We start from the raw sequence: 16686 nt of genomic DNA, 5'->3' as shown, positions 1-16686 counted from the left end.
AATATACATACCCATACATCTCAATGTACACATATATATACACACACAGACACATACATATATACACATGCACACAATTCACACTGTCTGCCTTTATTCATTCCCATCGCCACCTCGCCACACATGGAATAACATCCCTCTCCCCCCTCATGTGTGTGAGGTAGCGTTAGGAAAAGACAACAAAGGCCCCATTCGTTCACACTCAGTCTCTAGCTGTCATGCAATAATGCCCGAAACCACAGCTCCCTTTCCACATCCAGGCCCCACAGAACTTTCCATGGTTTACCCCAGACGCTTCACATGCCCTGATTCAATCCATTGACAGCACGTCAACCCCGGTATACCACATCGATTCAGTTCACTCTATTCCTTGCCCGCCTTTCACCCTCCTGCATGTTCAGGCCCCGATCACTCAAAATCTTTTTCACTCCATCTTTCCACCTTTGTAATTTAGAAAAATACAGTAATTTAAGTAATGATGATATTAATATTTGCAAGGGTTTAGTGTATGCCAGTTTGTCAAAACCAGTTGAAGCTAATTGCCCTAAAAGATTCATAAGAGCTATTAACACCTTAAAAAAGTCAAGGATATACATATTACTAAAGCAGATAAGGCTAACACTGTTGTGATTTTAGACAAAAGTAACTATTTATCTAAAATGAATGATCTTCTAAATGATAACACAACATATTCTAAACTTAGTAAAAATCCCTTAGAAGCAGTTAATTCTCACTTCAATAAAGAAATGAAGTTGTTGTTGAAAGGTAACATTTCTCTTATCAAAAATTTGTCATCTTTGTCCCCTTCATTGCCATATATGTATGGACTTAACAAAACACATAAACAAAATTTTCCAGCAAGACCTATAGTGAGTTCAGTAGGCTCCATCACATATAAATTATCAAAATGGTTAGTTTCCTTATTAAGCCTGTTAGTGGGTAAGGTATCAAATTCTAATATCATGAACATTGTAGATTTAGCCAACAAGCTAAACAATATCAATATTAATTTTGATTTCAAACTAGTTAGCTTTGATGTTTCCTCACTTTTCACTAAAGTTCCAGTTGATGACCTTTTAGAATATTTATTTGATGTCTTGGATGATATTCATTTACCTGTTTCAAAGTCTAATTTCATTGAACTGATAAAATTGTATATAAAAGACCATGCATTTCAATTTAATGGAAATTATTATGCTCAAAAGTTTGATATGGCAATGGGTAACCCTCTTTCACTTGTACTAAGTAATCTTTATATGGAATTTTTTGAAAGAAAATTACTAAAGGATATCTTACCTTCTAATGCAATTTGGTTTAGGTATGTATATGATGTTCTTTGTGTTTGGCCAACAAATGAAAATTTACAAATATTTCTCCCCTTACTTAACAATTTAGTACCTTCCATCAAATTTACTGTAGAAAATGAAAATAATGGTATGTTACCATTTTTAGATTGCATGATCCATAGACAAGGAAACAAGTTTAAGTTTAGCATATACAGAAAACCCACCATTGTATGCTCATATATCCATTATTACTCATCTCAACATGACAGAGTTAAATTATCATCATTTCAATCTATGTTCCTAAGGGCATTACGTATTTGCAGTCCAGAGTTTATTGATGATGAGTTTGAGAAGATATATTCTATTGGATCTAAGTTAAAGTACCCTAGATCTTTCATTGATAAATCCCTTAAGTTAGCAAAGAAATCATTTTATAGAGTTGAGCCCAAACCTCCCATTGACACCAAGAATCTTTTAGTTCTCCCTTTTAATAATAATTTCACTTTGCTTCCCATGTTGCTTCAATCCTTTAATGTAGATGTTGCCTTTATCAACAATAATACTATAAAGAATATCTTAATCAGGAATTTACCAGAAAATTCTCTTGGTTGCATCTATAAAGTTCCTTGTGGAAACTGTGATAAATTTTATGTTGGTCAGACTGGTAAGGATCTTTCTGTTAGACTTAAGCAACATAAATATAGTATAAGAATGGGACAAGAATCAGATGCCTTGTTTAATCATGTTGAAAACTATGATCATTGTATTGACTGGAGTAACGCCATATCAGTTGTTAATTCTAACTCTATTACCAAGAGAAATATCATTGAATCTTCTATTATTGAATACACAAAGAATTATAATCTTAATATTAGTGATGGTCTGTACAAATTAGATAACTTTATTGTTGATAAGATTTGTAAAATGAAAAGTTTATGAACGCTCGTTGTATGTTTTGGACAATTACATGTTTACCAAATGGCGTCCTAGCTTCGTCTCTTCAATGTATATCAACTGACTGTTATATTTCTCTTTTGTGTCTCCCCTGATGATGTGATTATTACACGAAAGTGCACTTGGGAACTTTTCGTGTTTCATTTTCCCCGTGGACTCATAGGAATATCTTGATCACGCGCAAAATTGTGATCCTTTCCAATATATATATATATATATATATATATATATATATATATATATATATATATATATGTGTGTGTGTGTGTGTTTATGGATGGGGTGGTTAGGGAGGTAAATGCAAGAGTTTTGGAGAGAGGGGCAAGTATGCAGTCTGTTGGGAATGAGAGGGCCTGCAAAGTGAGTCAGCTGTTGTTTGCCAATGGCACAGCTTTGGTGGCTGATTTGAGGGAGAAACTGTAGAAGATGGTGACTGAGTTTGGAAAAGTGTTTGAAAGGAGAAGGTTGAGAGTAAATGTGAATAAGAGCAAGGTTATTTGGTTCAGTAGGGTTGAGGGACAAGTTAATCGGGATGTATGTTTGAAAGGAGAAAAACTGGAGGAAGTGAGGTATTTTAGATATCTGGGAGTGGATGTGGCAGAGAATTGAACCATGGAAACAGAAGTGAGTCATAGGGTGGGGGAGGGGGCAAAGGTTTTGGGAGTGATGAAGAATGTGTGGAAGGAGAGGACTTTTATCTCGGGGAGCAAAAATGGTTATATATTTGAAGGATAGTAGTTCCAACAATATGATAAGGTTGCGAGGCATGGGTTATAGATTGGGTTGTATGTGGAGGATGGATATGTTGGAAATGAAATGTTTGAGGATGATATGTGATGTGAGGTGGTTTGATCAAGTAAGTAATGAAAGGGTAAGAGAGATGTGGGGAAATAAAAAGAGTGTGGTTGAGAAAGTAGTAAAGGGTGTGTTGAAATGGTTTAGACATATAAAGAGAATGAATGAGAAGAGATTGACAAAGAGGATATATGTGTCAGAGGTGGAGGGAAGGAGAAGTGGGAGACCAAATTGGAGGTGGATGGATGGAGTGAAAAAGATTTTGAGCGATCGGGGCCTGAACATGCAGGAGGGTTAAAGGTGTGCATGGATTAGAGTGAATTGGAATGATGTGGTGTACTGGGTTCAACATGCCATCAGTGGACTGAACTAGGGCATGTGAAACATACGGGGTAAACCATGGAAAGGTCTGTGGGGCCTGGATGTAGATAGGGAGTTGCGGTTTTGGTGCATTATGAATGGCAGCTAGAGAATGGATGTGAGTGAATGTGGCCTCTCCTCCTGTGTTTCCTGGCACTACCTTGCTGTCACAGGGTGGTGGCGATGCTGTTTTCTGTGGGGCGGGTTGGTGTTGGGAATGGATAAATGCGAGCAAGTATGAATATGTACATATGTATATGTATGTATGTATGTGTATATATGTGTATCAGAGTGGATGGGTCTTTCTTCATCTGTTTCCTGGCTCTACCTTGTTTTGTGTGGGAAACAGCAATCAAGTATAGAAATAATATATTTTCATGATTAATTGTTTCCCCCACCTCAGTGGCATATCATTCAGCTAAAAACAGAAGTCTTATGCACACATCCATCTAAACTTTAGCTGTCTTGTAAGATTTATTGTAATAAGTATCTTCTATCCCAGGCAAGCTGATGGGCTCTTCTTTGTTCATTTTCACTCATTTATATAAACAATCTCATGCACACCTTTCTCTCTCCTAAATGTTCCAATGTCCTTAACTACATCCTTCCATCTTCATCTCAGTGTCCTTTTCCCCACTGCTTCATCTGCTTCTAACACACAGATCCTTTTAATTAGTCTTTCTGCACTTATTATTTCTACACATCTGAACTAGTTGTGCCTAAATCATTCAAAGAAATTTGAGGGAATATCCAAACAAACAGTCTTTGAGTAATCACTTTTAGTGTGTTTGATGAAGGAAAACTCATACAATTTTCTCAACAGGGTAAGACTAAACCTCCAGTGCCAAATCGTTGTTCATCACTTGAGCGACCGGCTTTACCAGATAAAAAACCTTCTGTTCGGAACCAAAATCATCAGCAGCAACAGCAGTCACAGCCACAGCAACAATTGCAATCACAGTCACAACCTCAACATCAACCCCAACGAGCATTGTCACAATATGGCTCAAATAAGTTGATGCCACTATTACCAGATTTTAACATGGCAGCACCTGACATGAGTGAGTTCTAGTTTTGTTATTTCTTTAATTTTACTTCCATTGATGACTGAATTATGTTAAGTAAAATGCCTTACTATGGTATGAATCTTCTTGGGTATTCTTGAAGAAAGTGAGCTGTCTGAAGGGAGGTCCATCCAACTCATTAAATTATCAGTCTTATCTGGAAAATGTGCATTTTTTGTTTTGTTTTAGGGCCTCTTACATTTCCCCCTTTTTTTCTAACCCTCCGAGAGGAAAACAAAAGTTTTGTATGTGGGGAATTTTTTATTCATTCTTATTTTACATAAAGAATTCTAAACATATAATTGAGGCATAATTAGGATTTTAAAGGACAATCCACCGAAAATTTTGATTAGTGTCAAGCTAGAGAAGTGGTTCATTAATTGTACTTTTAGTGAAAAACAGTAATTTCTGTCAGAGTATCCAATAGCAGCAATCCCCTGTCCCCTCTTGAGCTATACAGTAAATCTTATGTGCATACATGTGTATATATATGTATGAGAGTGGATGGGTCTTTCTTTATGTTTCCTGGCACTACCTTGCTAACGCGGGAAGTGGCAATCATATGTAGAAAAATATATATATTCTGTATATATTTTCATAACTAATTGTTTCTCCCACTTCAGTGGCATATCATTCAACTAACAAACAGCCAGTGATGATTTGTATAATTTTTATAAATATTGTAACCTTTTAGTACCTTAAAAAACAAATATAACAAACCTACAAACTACACAAAAAATACACTCAGAACTATCACTTGCTGCCTCACAACCAAGAACTTCAACACCTAGGCAATGAAACAAAACCATCCCAATAAAATCCCTCCCAGACATGCTTGGTACTCTATTCTGTGCAAAAGTGTTAAACCCCTACCACCTAAACCACTCTATAGCTACCACCAACTCCCATGTAAAATTAAAAAGCTTATCCCTGCCTCACACATCAGCAACTGCAACTCACAAAGCCCATGACCCTAAACAAATGTATAAAGATAAGTACACACCAAAATAACCTGACAAGCACTGAACAACCATCCTCTCAACACAGTTTTAAACTTTACATCACAAGAAATACATAAGCAACACTTCCCAGACAAACATAAGCCATACTCTCCTGTCTACGCTCTGTCATTGCCCATCCCAACAACACTTCAAACAGCGTTTGACCATAACCCAAGACCCTTTGTGCCCATGATGCAACGATCACAATGAAGACACTAAGCACTTCTCATTTGTCCTACACTCTCCATGCATAGATGCACACACAGCAACACTACATTTTATGACCTGTAGTTCTGACCAATGGAAGACGGAATGTCAGGAAGTTAGTATCTAACTGTTTCAGAGAATTCCACTTGCGGCCAGATAAGCACCCATGTTGTTTTCATTACCTCTAACACAACGACTTAAGTTTAAAATGAAAGTTTGTTTTATACATTTTCAGTCGTGCCTCAGCCAGTGTATAGCAATATGGCAGAGCTTTGTGGTGGCAACAGTAGTGGAAACAGTACTCATGGTGGCTGTGAAGTGACTGACGTTGATGTCTCTTCAAATGTTTCTCCTGGATCTAGTGTTAATGTGTCTCAACCTGGGATTCTTCCACATGATGGTGCAGCAGTATCTGATGGTGAGATTATACAGTGCAGCTTGTGTAGTTTGCTTTGGTATCATCTTTAGTGTGACACTTACTGCTGCTATGGTGCTCTTTACACATTTTTGTTCTTGTTAGGTCTTCCCCTCTAGAAAGTCAGAGAAGTTGCACTATAAGATAGTGGTATGGCACCTTTATATTATATTAAGTGCATGGGAATTTGTAGTAACTAGTGCTTTCATATTTCATTGACAGAATTTGCATAATTTCAAAGCAACACACTTATGTTTCAGTCACTGGCTTTGATTGTTCATTATAAATCGATTTTAATTCAAATTATGCATCTCAGGTTCATATGGCATGCCATATGTGTGTGGGAGATCAACACGAATGCTCCGTAGGACCTCATTGTCAAGTACCGTGTAGTTATTGGTGATGTTGGTGGTACAGTAGTTGACCTTTGTTTACAGGAGGGAGTTGAATTCATAAACTTCTGGCAGCATTTTTAGATATGACCCAATATATATTAAAAGGATGGATTACACCTGAATGAGTTATAAACCATGCAGTTTAGCTGTCTTCTCAGTGAGTCTGCATGTGATTTTGGCCAAAGCATGCAGCCTTTGTACAGCAGATCCATCCTCTTCCTTAAGTAATTATCATAAAAAGTCTGTCATATATCAGAATATGTTATGCAAATGTCTGCAATACAGGTATATCTAACAAATTTCTGGAGTTTGAAACAATAGCAGTGAGAAAAATTATGACACAATTGGTAGATAATCTTGTTCAGATATGAAATTTTTATTTCCTTTCCAAGTACACAATTTCAGGGCACACCTTGTTTGATAGTGATAATGAAAGTAAAGTAGGTAATAAAGTCTAAGTCTTAGTCAAATCTCATCTTAGTCTTTTTCTGAAAATGTTGTTGATCATGATGATATTAACTCCATTTTTGTAGAAAATAAGGATGAGCTTCATAAGAAAAACATTGAGTAAATTATGTTTATGGGCCCCTGCATTAATACTAGAGGGAAACAAATGACTTTATGACCAGTCAGCAGACGTTTCTAATGAGCAGAGCTCATTGGTATTTGGAGATTTTAACTTCACAGTTTCTAAATGGAGAGAATTCCTCTCAAGTTGCTTGGGTTTGGGCTCAGAGCTTACTTGATAGTGCCCAAACACAACATGTTAAAGAGAATACTTGTGTCATTGATATTTGAGTTAGTTCAAGCTACAAATGAAGTCTGTGATGTTAAAGGTGGAGAATGGTTTGGAATGAGTGATCATTAGCATTACCTTTGAGGTAACTTTCAACACTCTGTAATGCTAGTCATCATGAACAAAGCAAAAATATAGATTTTATTCTTGCAGACTTTAATGATCTTATCACTCTTGACAAGCAAATCTGGGATGATATTGCCAATGAATATGATATATCCATAAGTTGGAAAAGCTTCAGCAAAGTTATCAGAGTAGTAGAAGGAACATGTGTGCTATTGCATAGCTTTGCACAGTGGCAGTATCATAACCAATGAGGTTAGGAGGTGCTGCTACTGTGAATAGGCTAAAGATTGGGGAAAGTCTTCAAATTTCTGTACATCAAGGGCACACTATTATTTTTCTAGAGTATTCAGGTCTTACCCTGCCTTCTCATGGTGACCTTGTTAATACACCCCTTAGGGATGGAACTGAAAGAGGAGGTGTTGACCAACACCTGAAATGTGCTGGGACTTTTTAGTGTTTTGTAAAATTTTGGAGTCCCACTACCCCTGGAAACACTGTGCTGGAGTTGCCATCTGCCAGTGGCCTGTCACTGGTAAGGCCTAAAAGGCTAAGAAGTAGCACTGGAATCTACAATTTATGCTGAGGAGTAAAAGGGACAAGTGATTGAGGGTGATAGCGCTGAATGTAAATGGGACGACGGGAGAATAAAAGGAGGGAGCTTGGGAAGAAGTTTAAAAGTTGTAGGGTGGATGTGCTAGGGATTGGGAAACCCATATCCTTGGGCAGGGTGTGTGGAATGAAAATGATGAATTCAAGTTATGGGAGGGCATGTTAGGAAGAGTGGTATTGACAGGAATCAGTGAGAATTACTGGGTAAGAGGGATGCACAATTCTGCTATCAACAAGAGTGTGGGAGGGTGTAACAGAGCATGGATGGAATGGATGAAGAATAGTGTGAGCAAAAGGAAAGATTGTAATCGTGAAATATGCATGGGTATGTGTATACGCGCCCATGAATATGAAGACCGTACAAGGTAAGTATGAAACGAAGCATTTCTGGAGAAATATGAACAACTACAAATTGTTTGAAAATGGGAGGTATGTATTTGTAATTGGTGACATTAATGCGAGTGCGATGTGATGAAACTGGTGAGATAGTTGGTAAATGGAGAGTGCCTGGAGTAAATGAGAATGGAAGTTATCTTGTGGATGTTTGTGGTGAGAGGGGTTTATTCTCGCAAACACCTTTTTTCAGCACAGGGTGATCCGCAGATATACATGGATGAGGAATGATGGAAAAGAAGAGTAAAAGTCTTTGACTGACTATGTGAAGTGGATGAAACATTGAGAAAGGCCATGCTAGATGCTAGAGTTGTGAGGTTCTTTGGCGACTGACCATTTTGAAAGAGGATCAGGAAGAAGTGCAGGTATGTTGTAAGGAAGATTGAAGAACTAAAAGTGTTGGCAAGCAGGAAGATGAATTAGAAAAAATGCAGAGAGGAGTATGAAAGGAAGATAAGTGAAAGCTTAGATGGAAGTGCAATGAATGTAGGCATGCTGACATGTGTGAATGAAGAGTTTAAAATTTTTGGAGAAATACTATCAAAGGTTGCAGAATTAGCAATTGCATGCATGGGTATGGAGGAGGGAAGGAAGAGGATACAAGTGCAGGGGCCTGTAGCAAAAAGGGAGGTAAGAAGAGCAGTAATGAGGCTGAAGGTAGGAAAGGCACCTTGAGTGGTTGAGATTATGGCTGAAATGCTGGAGTTTGGTAGAGAAGGTGATAGAGTGGATGCATCTGATATGTAATTTAGCATGGAAACAGAAGGTTGCACCTGAGGAGTGGGTGAAAGTTTTCTCTTTCACTAATAACCTTACTTCTTCATCCCACCAATCACTACCCTTTCTAATCAACCCACCTCCAACGCTTCTCATTGCACAAGCATCTTTTGCGCAAGCCATCACTGCTTCCCTAAATACATCCCATTCCTCCCCCACTCCCCTTACCTCCTTTGTTCTCACCTTTTTCCATTCTGTACTCAGTCTCTCCTGGTACTTCCTCACACAAGTCTCCTTCCCAAGCTCACTTACTGTCACCACTCTCTTCACCCCAACATTCTCTCTTCTTTTCTGAAAACCCCTACAAATCTTCACCTTTGCCTCCACAAGATAATGATCAGACATCCCTCCAGTTTCACCTCTCCAGACATTAACATCATGTATATATATATATATATATATATATATATATATATATATATATATATATATATATATATACATGTCCTCACCTGGCCCCCTTCTCTGTTCCTTCTTTTGGAAAATTAGGAAAGGGCGAGAGGGGGGGATTTCCGGCCCCCTGCTCCCTCCCCTTTTGGTCGCTTTCTGCAGCACGCAGGGAGTATGTGGGAGGTGTTCTTTCTCCCCTGTCCCCATATATATATATATATATATATATATATATATATATATATGTATATATATATATATATATATATATATATATATATATATATATATATATATATATATATATATATGTATATATATATATATATATATATATATATATATATATATATATATATATATATATATATATATATATAAGTTTTTATCGAGGATGTAAGGCATGTGTACGTGTAGGAAGAGAGGAAAGTGATTGGTTCTCAGTGAATGTAGGCTTGCGGCAGGGGTGTGTGATGTCTCCATGGTTGTTTAATTTGTTTATGGATGGGGTTGTTAGGGAGGTAAATGCAAGAGTCCTGGAAAGAGGGGCAAGTATGAAGTCTGTTGGGGATGAGAGAGCTTGGGAAGTGAGTCAGTTGTTGTTCGCTGATGATACAGCGCTGGTGGCTGATTCATGTGAGAAACTGCAGAAGCTGGTGACTGAGTTTGGTAAAGTGTGTGGAAGAAGAAAGTTAAGAGTAAATGTGAATAAGAGCAAGGTTATTAGGTACAGTAGGGGTGAGGGTCAAGTCAATTGGGAGGTGAGTTTGAATGGAGAAAAACTGGAGGAAGTGAAGTGTTTTAGATATCTGGGACTGGATCTGTCAGCGGATGGAACCATGGAAGCGGAAGTGGATCATAGGGTGGGGGAGGGGGCGAAAATTTTGGGAGCCTTGAAAAATGTGTGGAAGTCGAGAACATTATCTCGGAAAGCAAAAATGGGTATGTTTGAAGGAATAGTGGTTCCAACAATGTTGTATGGTTGCGAGGCGTGGGCTATGGATAGAGATGTGCGCAGGAGGATGGATGTGCTGGAAATGAGATGTTTGAGGACAATGTGTGGTGTGAGGTGGTTTGATCGAGTAAGTAACGTAAGGGTAAGAGAGATGTGTGGAAATAAAAAGAGCGTGGTTGGGAGAGCAGAAGAGGGTGTTTTGAAGTGGTTTGGGCACATGGAGAGAATGAGTGAGGAAAGATTGACCAAGAGGATATATGTGTCGGAGGTGGAGGGAACGAGGAGAAGGGGGAGACCAAATTGGAGGTGGAAAGATGGAGTGAAAAAGATTTTGTGTGATCGGGGCCTGAACATGCAGGAGGGTGAAAGGAGGGCAAGGAATAGAGTGAATTGGAGCGATGTGGTATACAGGGGTTGACGTGCTGTCGGTGGATTGAATCAGGGCATGTGAAGCGTCTGGTGTAAACCATGGAAAGCTGTGTAGGTATGTATATTTGCGTGTGTGGACGTGTGTATGTACATGTGTATGGGGGGGGGTTGGGCCATTTCTTTCGTCTGTTTCCCTGCGCTACCTCGCAAACGCGGGAGACAGCGACAAAGTATAAAAAAAAAAAAAAAAAAAAAAAATATATATATATATATATATATATATATATATATATATATACATGTATGTGGATGTGCTGGAAATGAGGTGTTTGAGGACAATATGTGGTGTGAGGTGGTTTGATCGAGTAAGTAATGTAAGGGTAAGAGAGATGTGTGGAAATGAAAAGAGCGTGGTTGAGAGAGCAGAAGAGGGTGTTTTGAAATGGTTTGGGCACATGGAGAGAATGAGTGAGGAAAGATTGACCAAGAGGATATATGTGTCGGAGGTGGAGGGAACGAGGAGAAGTGGGAGACCATATTGGAGGTGGAAAGATGGAGTGAAAAATATTTTGAGTGATCGGGGCCTGAACATGCAGGAGGGTGAAAGGCGGGCAAGGAATAGAGTGAATTGGATCGATGTGGTATACCGGGGTTGACATGCTGTCAATGGATTGAATCAGGGCATGTGAAGCGTCTGGGGTAAACCATGGAAAGTTGTGTGGGGCCTGGATGTGGAAAGGGAGATGTGGTTTAGGGCATTATTGCATGACAGCTAGAGACTGAGTGTGAATGAATGGGGCGTTTGTTGTCTTTTACTAGCGCTACCTTGCACACATGAGGGGGAGGAGGATGTTATTCCATGTGTGGCGAGGTGGCGATAGGAATGAATAAAGGCAGACAGTGTGAATTGTGTGCATGTGTATATATGTATGTGTCTGTGTGTGTATATATATGTGTAAATTGAGATGTATGGGTATGTATATTTGCGCGTGATGATGTGTATGTATATACATGTGTATGTGGGTGGGTTGGGCCATTTCTTTCGTCTGTTTCCTTGCGATACCTCGCAAATGCGGGAGACAGCGACAAAGCAAAATAAATAAAATATAAAAAACATATATATATATATATATATATATATATATATATATATATATATATATATATATATATATATATATATATATTTTTTTTTTGCTTTGTCGCTGTCTCCTGCGTTTGCGAGGTAGTGCAAGGAAACAGACGAAAGAAATGGCCCAACCCACTCCCATACACATGTATATACATACGTCCACACACGCAAATATACATGCCTACACAGCTTTCCATGGTTTACCCCAGACGCTTCACATGCCTTGATTCAATCCACTGACAGCACGTCAACCCCGGTATACCACATCACTCCAATTCACTCTATTCCTTGCCTTCCTTTCACCCTCCTGCATGTTCAGGCCCAGATCACACAAAATCTTTTTCACTCCATCTTTCCACCTCCAATTTGGTCTCCCACTTCTCCTCGTTCCCTCCACCTCCGACACATATATCCTCTCGGCCAATCTTTCCTCACTCATTCTCTCCATGTGCCCAAACCATTTCAAAACACCCTCTTCTGCTCTCTCAACCACGCTCTTTTTATTTCCACACATCTCTCTTACCCTTACGTTACTTACTCGATCAAACCACCTCACACCACACATTGTCCTCAAACATCTCATTTCCAGCACATCCATCCTCCTGCGCACAACTCTATCCATAGCCCACGCCTCGCAACCATACAACATTTTGGAACCACTATTCCTTCAAACATACCCATTTTTGCTTTCCGAGATAATGTTCTCGACTTCCACACATTCTTCAAGGCTCCCAGGATTTTCGCCCCCTCCCCCACCCTATGATTCACCTCCGCTTCCATATATATATATATATATATATATATATATATATATATATATATATATATATTTTTTTGCTTTGTCGCTGTCTCCCGCGTTTGCGAGGTAGCGCAAGGAAACAGACGAAAGAAATGGCCCAACCCACCCCCATACACATGTATATACATACACGTCCACACACGCAAATATACATACCTACACAGCTTTCCATGGTTTACCCCAGACGCTTCACATGCCCTGATTCAATCCACTGACAGCACGTCAACCCCGGCATACCACATCGATCCAATTCACTCTATTCCTTGCCCTCCTTTCACCCTCCTGCATGTTCAGGCCCCGATCACACAAAATCTTTTTCACTCCATCTTTCCACCTCCAATTTGGTCTCCCACTTCTCCTCGTTCCCTCCACCTCCAACACATATATCCTCTTGGTCAATCTTTCCTCACTCATTCTCTCCATGTGCCCAAACCATTTCAAAACACCCTCTTCTGCTCTCTCAACCACGCTCTTTTTATTTCCACACATCTCCCTTACCCTTACGTTACTTACTCGATCAAACCACCTCACACCAGATATTGTCCTCAAACATCTCATTTCCAGCACATCCACCCTCCTGCGCACAACTCTATCCATAGCCCATGCCTTGCAACCATACAACATTGTTGGAACCACTATTCCTTCAAACATACCCATTTTTGCTTTCCGAGATAATGTTCTCGACTTCCACACATTCTTCAAGGCTCCCAGGATATTCGCCCCCTCCCCCACCCAATGATCCACTTCCGCTTCCATGGTTCCATCCGCTGCCAGATCCACTCCCAGATATCTAAAACACTTTACTTCCTCCAGTTTTTCTCCATTCAAACTTACCTCCCAATTGACTTGACTCTCAACCCTACTGTACCTAATAACCTTGCTCTTATTCACATTTACTCTTAACTTTCTTCTTTCACACACTTTACCAAACTCAGTCACCAGCTTCTGCAGTTTCTCGCATGAATCAGCCACCAGCGCTGTATCATCAGCGAACAACAACTGACTTACTTCCCAAGTGTCGTAGAAGGTGACTAGAGGGGACAGGAGCGGGGGGCCAGAAGTCCTCCCCTCCTTGTATTTTTTAACTTTCTAAAATGGGAAACAGAAGAAGCAGTCACGCGGGGAGTGCTCATCCTCCTCGAAGGCTCAGACTGGGGTGTCTAAATGTGTGTGGATGAAACCAAGATGTGAAAAAAGGAGAGATAGGTAGTATGTTTGAGGAAAGGAACCTGGATGTTTTGGCTCTGAGTGAAACGAAGCTCAAGGGTAAAGGGGAAGAGTGGGTTGGAAATGTCTTGGGAGTAAAGTCAGGGGTTAGTGAGAGGACAAGAGCAAGGGAAGGAGTAGCACTACTCCTGAAACAGGAGTTGTGGGAGTATGTGATAGAATGTAAGGAAGTAAATTCTCGATTAATATGGGTAAAACTGAAAGTTGATGGAGAGAGATGGGTGATTATTGGTGCATATGCACCTGGGCACGAGAAGAAAGATCATGAGAGGCAAGTGTTTTGGGAGCAGCTGAATGATTGTGTTAGTGGTTTTGATGCACGAGACCGGGTTATAGTGATGGGTGATTTAAATGCAAAGGTGAGTAATGTGGCAGTTGAGGGAATAATTGGTATACATTGGGTGTTCAGTGTTGTAAATGGAAACGGTGAAGAGCTTGTAGATTTATGTGCTGAAAAAGGACTGGTGATTGGGAATACCTGGTTTAAAAAGCGAGATATACATAAGTATACGTATGTAAGTAGGAGAGATGGCCAGAGAGCATTATTGGATTACGTGTTAATTGACAGGCACGCGAAAGAGAGACTTTTGGATGTTAATGTGCTGAGAGGTGCAACTGGAGGGACGTCTTATCATTATCTTGTGGAGGCTAAGGTGAAGATTTGTATGGGTTTTCGGAATATATATATATTTTTTTTTCTTTTTATTTTTTTGCTTTGTCGCCGTCTCCCGCGTTTGTGAGGTAGCGCAAGGAAACAGACGAAAGAAATGGCCCAACCCACCCCCATACACATGTATATACATACGTCCACACCCGCAAATATACATACCTACACAGCTTTCCATGGTTTACCCCAGACGCTTCACATGCCCTGATTCAATCCACTGACAGCACGTCAACCCCGGTATACCACATCGATCCAATTCACTCTATTCCTTGCCCTCCTTTCACCCTCCTGCATGTTCAGGCCCCGATCACACAAAATCTTTTTCACTCCATCTTTCCACCTCCAATTTGGTCTCCCACTTCTCCTCGTTCCCTCCACCTCCGACACATATATCCTCTTGGTCAATCTTTCCTCACTCATTCTCTCCATGTGCCCAAACCATTTCAAAACACCCTCTTCTGCTCTCTCAACCACGCTCTTTTTATTTCCACACATCTCTCTTACCCTTACGTTACTTACTCGATCAAACCACCTCACACCACACATTGTCCTCAAACATCTCATTTCCAGCACATCCATCCTCCTGTGCACAACTCTATCCATAGCCCACGCCTCGCAACCATACAACATTGTTGGAACCACTATTCCTTCAAACATACCCATTTTTGCTTTCCGAGATAATGTTCTCGACTTCCACACATTCTTCAAGGCTCCCAGAATTATCGCCCCCTCCCCCACCCTATGATCCACTTCCGCGTCCATGGTTCCATCCGCTGCCAGAACCACTCCCGGATATCTAAAACACTTTACTTCCTCCAGTTTTTCTCCATTCAAACTTACCTCCCAATTGACTTGACCCTCAACCCTACTGTACCTAATAACCTTGCTCTTATTCACATTTACTCTTAACTTTCTTCTTTCACACACTTTACCAAACTCAGTCACCAGCTTCTGCAGTTTCTCACATGAATCAGCCACCAGCGCTGTATCATCAGCGAACAACAACTGACTCACTTCCCACGCTCTCTCATCCCCAACAGACTTCATACTTGCCCCTCTTTCCAAAACTCTTGCATTCACCTCCCTAACAACCCCATCCATAAACAAATTAAACAACCATGGAGACATCGCACACCCCTGCCGCAAACCTACATTCACTGAGAACCAATCACTTTCCTCTCTTCCTACACGTACACATGCCTTACATCCTCGATAAAAACTTTTCACTGCTTCTAACAACTTGCCTCCCACACCATATATTCTTAATACCTTCCACAGAGCATCTCTATCAACTCTGTCATATGCCTTCTCCAGATCCATAAATGATACATACAAATCCATTTGCTTTTCTAAGTATTTCTCACATACATTCTTCAAAGCAAACACCTGATCCACACATCCTCTACCACTTCTGAAACCACACTGCTCTTCCCCAATCTGATGCTCTGTACATGCCTTCACCCTCTCAATCAATACCCTCCCATATAATTTACCAGGAATACTCAACAAACTTATACCTCTGTAATTTGAGCACTCACTCTTATCCCCTTTGCCTTTGTACAATGGCACTATGCACGCATTCCGCCAATCCTCAGGCACCTCACCATGAGTCATACATACATTAAATAACCTTACCAACCAGTCAACAATACAGTCACCCCCTTTTTTAATAAATTCCACTGCAATACCATCCAAACCTGCTGCCTTGCCGGCTTTCATCTTCCGCAAAGCTTTTACTACCTCTTCTCTGTTTACCAAATCATTTTCCCTAACCCTCTCACTTTGCACACCACCTCGACCCAAACACCCTATATCTGCCACTCTGTCATCAGACACATTCAACAAACCTTCAAAATACTCATTCCATCTCCTTCTCACATCACCACTACTTGTTATCACCTCCCCATTTACGCCCTTCACTGAAGTTCCCATTTGCTCCCTTGTCTTACGCACCCTATTTACCTCCTTCCAGAACATCTTTTTATTCTCCCTAAAATTTACTGATAGTCTCTCACCCCAACTCTCATTT

General features: G+C 40.1%; 1 protein-coding gene across 4 annotated transcripts in view; it reads left to right on the top strand.

The window, feature by feature from the left end:
* mim (missing-in-metastasis) overlaps positions 1 to 16686 on the top strand; it is a 323746-nt gene that overhangs the window by 267364 nt on the left and 39696 nt on the right. For all 4 annotated transcript variants that reach the window (XM_071676353.1, XM_071676355.1, XM_071676354.1 and 1 more), the window contains 2 exons: positions 4219 to 4456; positions 5903 to 6085. In XM_071676353.1, coding sequence (XP_071532454.1) covers positions 4219 to 4456; positions 5903 to 6085 — 421 coding nt within the window. The remainder of the gene's footprint in view (positions 1 to 4218; positions 4457 to 5902; positions 6086 to 16686) is intronic.

Source organism: Panulirus ornatus, chromosome 23 (genome assembly GCF_036320965.1).
Source record: "Panulirus ornatus isolate Po-2019 chromosome 23, ASM3632096v1, whole genome shotgun sequence".
Lineage (NCBI taxonomy): Eukaryota > Metazoa > Arthropoda > Malacostraca > Decapoda > Palinuridae > Panulirus > Panulirus ornatus.
Note: the sequence above shows the minus strand (reverse complement) of the source record. Positions and strands in the feature narration are given on the sequence as shown.